The sequence below is a fragment of the Arachis duranensis genome, chromosome 10 (genome assembly GCF_000817695.3).
Source record: "Arachis duranensis cultivar V14167 chromosome 10, aradu.V14167.gnm2.J7QH, whole genome shotgun sequence".
NCBI lineage: Eukaryota > Viridiplantae > Streptophyta > Magnoliopsida > Fabales > Fabaceae > Arachis > Arachis duranensis.
The window spans coordinates 94821565-94823807 of record NC_029781.3 but is presented as its reverse complement, the minus strand read 5'-3'; the positions used below and the strand labels follow the sequence as shown (position 1 = coordinate 94823807).

At 41.2% G+C, this 2243-nt stretch overlaps 1 protein-coding gene across 1 annotated transcript; it reads right to left on the bottom strand.

Moving 5' to 3' along the window:
• Nucleotides 1-485: 485 nt before the first annotated feature.
• LOC127743044 (uncharacterized) lies at nt 486-1621 on the bottom strand. Its single transcript, XM_052255700.1, has 3 exons — nt 1237-1621; nt 855-1113; nt 486-732 (listed from the first exon to the last, which is right to left on the bottom strand). Exons 1-3 carry the CDS (start codon nt 1619-1621, stop codon nt 486-488), a joined length of 891 nt encoding a protein of 296 aa, XP_052111660.1.
• Nucleotides 1622-2243: the final 622 nt, after the last annotated feature.

The window sequence follows — 2243 nt, the reverse complement described above, 5'->3', positions numbered from 1 at the left end:
ACCTTAGCAGGATCCACAACTATCTCCTACTTAGATAACTTAGCATATAACTTTCTGTCTCTCAGAATTTGCAGCACAGTTCGCAAATGTTCAGCATGTTCCTCTTTAGACTTAGAATAAACAAGAATGTCATCAATAAAGACAATAACAAACTTGTCCAGATACGGTCAGAAAATCTTGTTCATATAATCCATAAATACGGCCGGGGCATTAGTTATCCCGAAAGACATCACTGTATACTCATAATGACCATAACGAGTTCTGAAAGCAGTTTTCAGAATATCCTCGTCTCTAACCCTTATCTGATGATACCCGGATCGCAGGTCAATCTTAGAAAACACACCAGCACCCTGTAACTGATCCATTAGATCATCGATTCTAGGCAACAGATATTTATTCTTCACAGTGATCTTATTCAATTGTCGATAATCAACACATAACCGCATACTCCCATTCTTCTTCTTTACCAGTAACACTGGCGCTCCCTACGGAGAAACACTTGGTCGGATAAAATGCTTACCCAACAGATCTTCCAGCTGAGCTTTCAATTCAGCCATTTCTAAAGGTGACATCCTGTAAGGAGTAATCAAAATCGGACTGGCTCTAGGCACCAACTCAATTGCAAATTCCACTTCCCGATTAGGAGAAAATTCATTAATATCATCTGGAAACACATCTGGAAATTTACATACAACCGGAATCTGCTCTAAACTCTTATCATCACCTGATACTCTCGCAGTTAATAACATAATACCAGACATTCAGTTCCAGAACAGTTTACTATCATAGAATTCAAATAGTAACTATTCACCACAACCGGTGATTTTAACCCTTCCAGCATAAATTGTACTAACTTCTCAGAACAATCAAGCAAAACATGATTCTTGGATAACCAATCCAATCCCAAAATGAGATCAAGACCAGTCATAGGTAAACAAATCAAATCATGCACAAATTCACGCTGTTGTACTCGAAAGGGAACTTGTGGACATCCTATCCTAGTCACCATAGCTTCATGAGTAGCATTATATACTTTCAAATCATAACCTAAAACCACCATTTTCAATCCTAACTCGTTGGCCTTTTCAAATGCAATAAATGAATGAGACGATCCTGAATCAAATAAAGCATTTAAGATTTTACCAGCCATTTCACAATTACCTCTAATCAATGTCTCAGATCCCTCAGCACCTATGGTAGAAGCGGTGTATACTCTCCCTATCTACTGCACGCTACCAGTCTCATACTTCTTCTTCTCTGGGCAATTAGTGGCTATATGCCCGGGCTGTCCACAAGAATAGCATACTCCAAGTCCTAACCTACACGGAACTCCAGGGTGATATTTTCCGCACCTCTGACAATTCAGATCCTGATGTGGCTGCTTCCCAAACCTTCTTCCCTGATTAACATTAGTATTCGGCCTTCTGTAATTATCCTGGCCCTGAGTCTGCTGCAAAACAAAGCCTCCACGCTTGAAATTCTTACCTCTCGGAGCAAAGTTCCTCCCTAAAAGCCTCTGAAAAGGCACCCTCAAACTTCCTTTCTCTGCTGCTGCCTTCCTCACATAATCCTCAGCCACCCTACTCTTATTCACCAATTCAGAAAACACACTGATCTCCATTGGGACAACGAAGCTCAGAATATCACTCCGAAGACCTCCTTCATACTTAATACACTTTCATTCAGCAAAATCTTCAGGCGCACCTTGACAGATACGAGAAAGGCGACATAACTCTTCGAATTTGCTAGTATACTCAGCAACAGTCATCTGTCCCTACTTTAACTGCATTAATTCAAGTTCCTTGGCATTTTTGGCTGAATTAGGAAAATATTTCTTATAGAATTCTGTTCGGAAAACCTCCCAAGGAATCACAGCACCATCAGGCTGCAGGATACGTTGTGTTCTCTGCCACTAATACTGAGCTTCACCTTACAACTGATAAGTTCCAAACTCAACCCATTGCTCTTCAAGAACCTGTTGGGCCTATAACGCCCTTTTCAAAGCCTGAATCCAATTATCTGCATCAGTGGGATTTGAGGTTCCCCTAAAAGTCGGAGGGCGAACTTTCAGAAATGTAGCAAGTGTCACAGGACTGTCCTCATCATTATTGTTCCCATGATTACCCTGGTTTATCTGATTACCCAGTGCCTCAGCTGTTGCCTGCATAGCTGCAGCCATATTTCCCAAAGCAGCCATAAATTCTACTGGATTAGTCCCTGTGGGGGCAGGATTAATGGTGCAT

Coding starts and splice junctions, on each gene's coding strand:
- LOC127743044 (XM_052255700.1), bottom strand. CDS start 1,621: ATGGAGATCAGTGTGTTTTCTGAATTGGTGAATAAGAGTAGGGTGGCT. Junction 1,114..1,236: donor GAAGAAGAAGTATGAGACTG/GTAGCGTGCAGT, acceptor TATTTGATTCAG/GATCGTCTCATTCATTTATT. Junction 733..854: donor TTGCTTGATTGTTCTGAGAA/GTTAGTACAATT, acceptor ATTAACTGCGAG/AGTATCAGGTGATGATAAGA.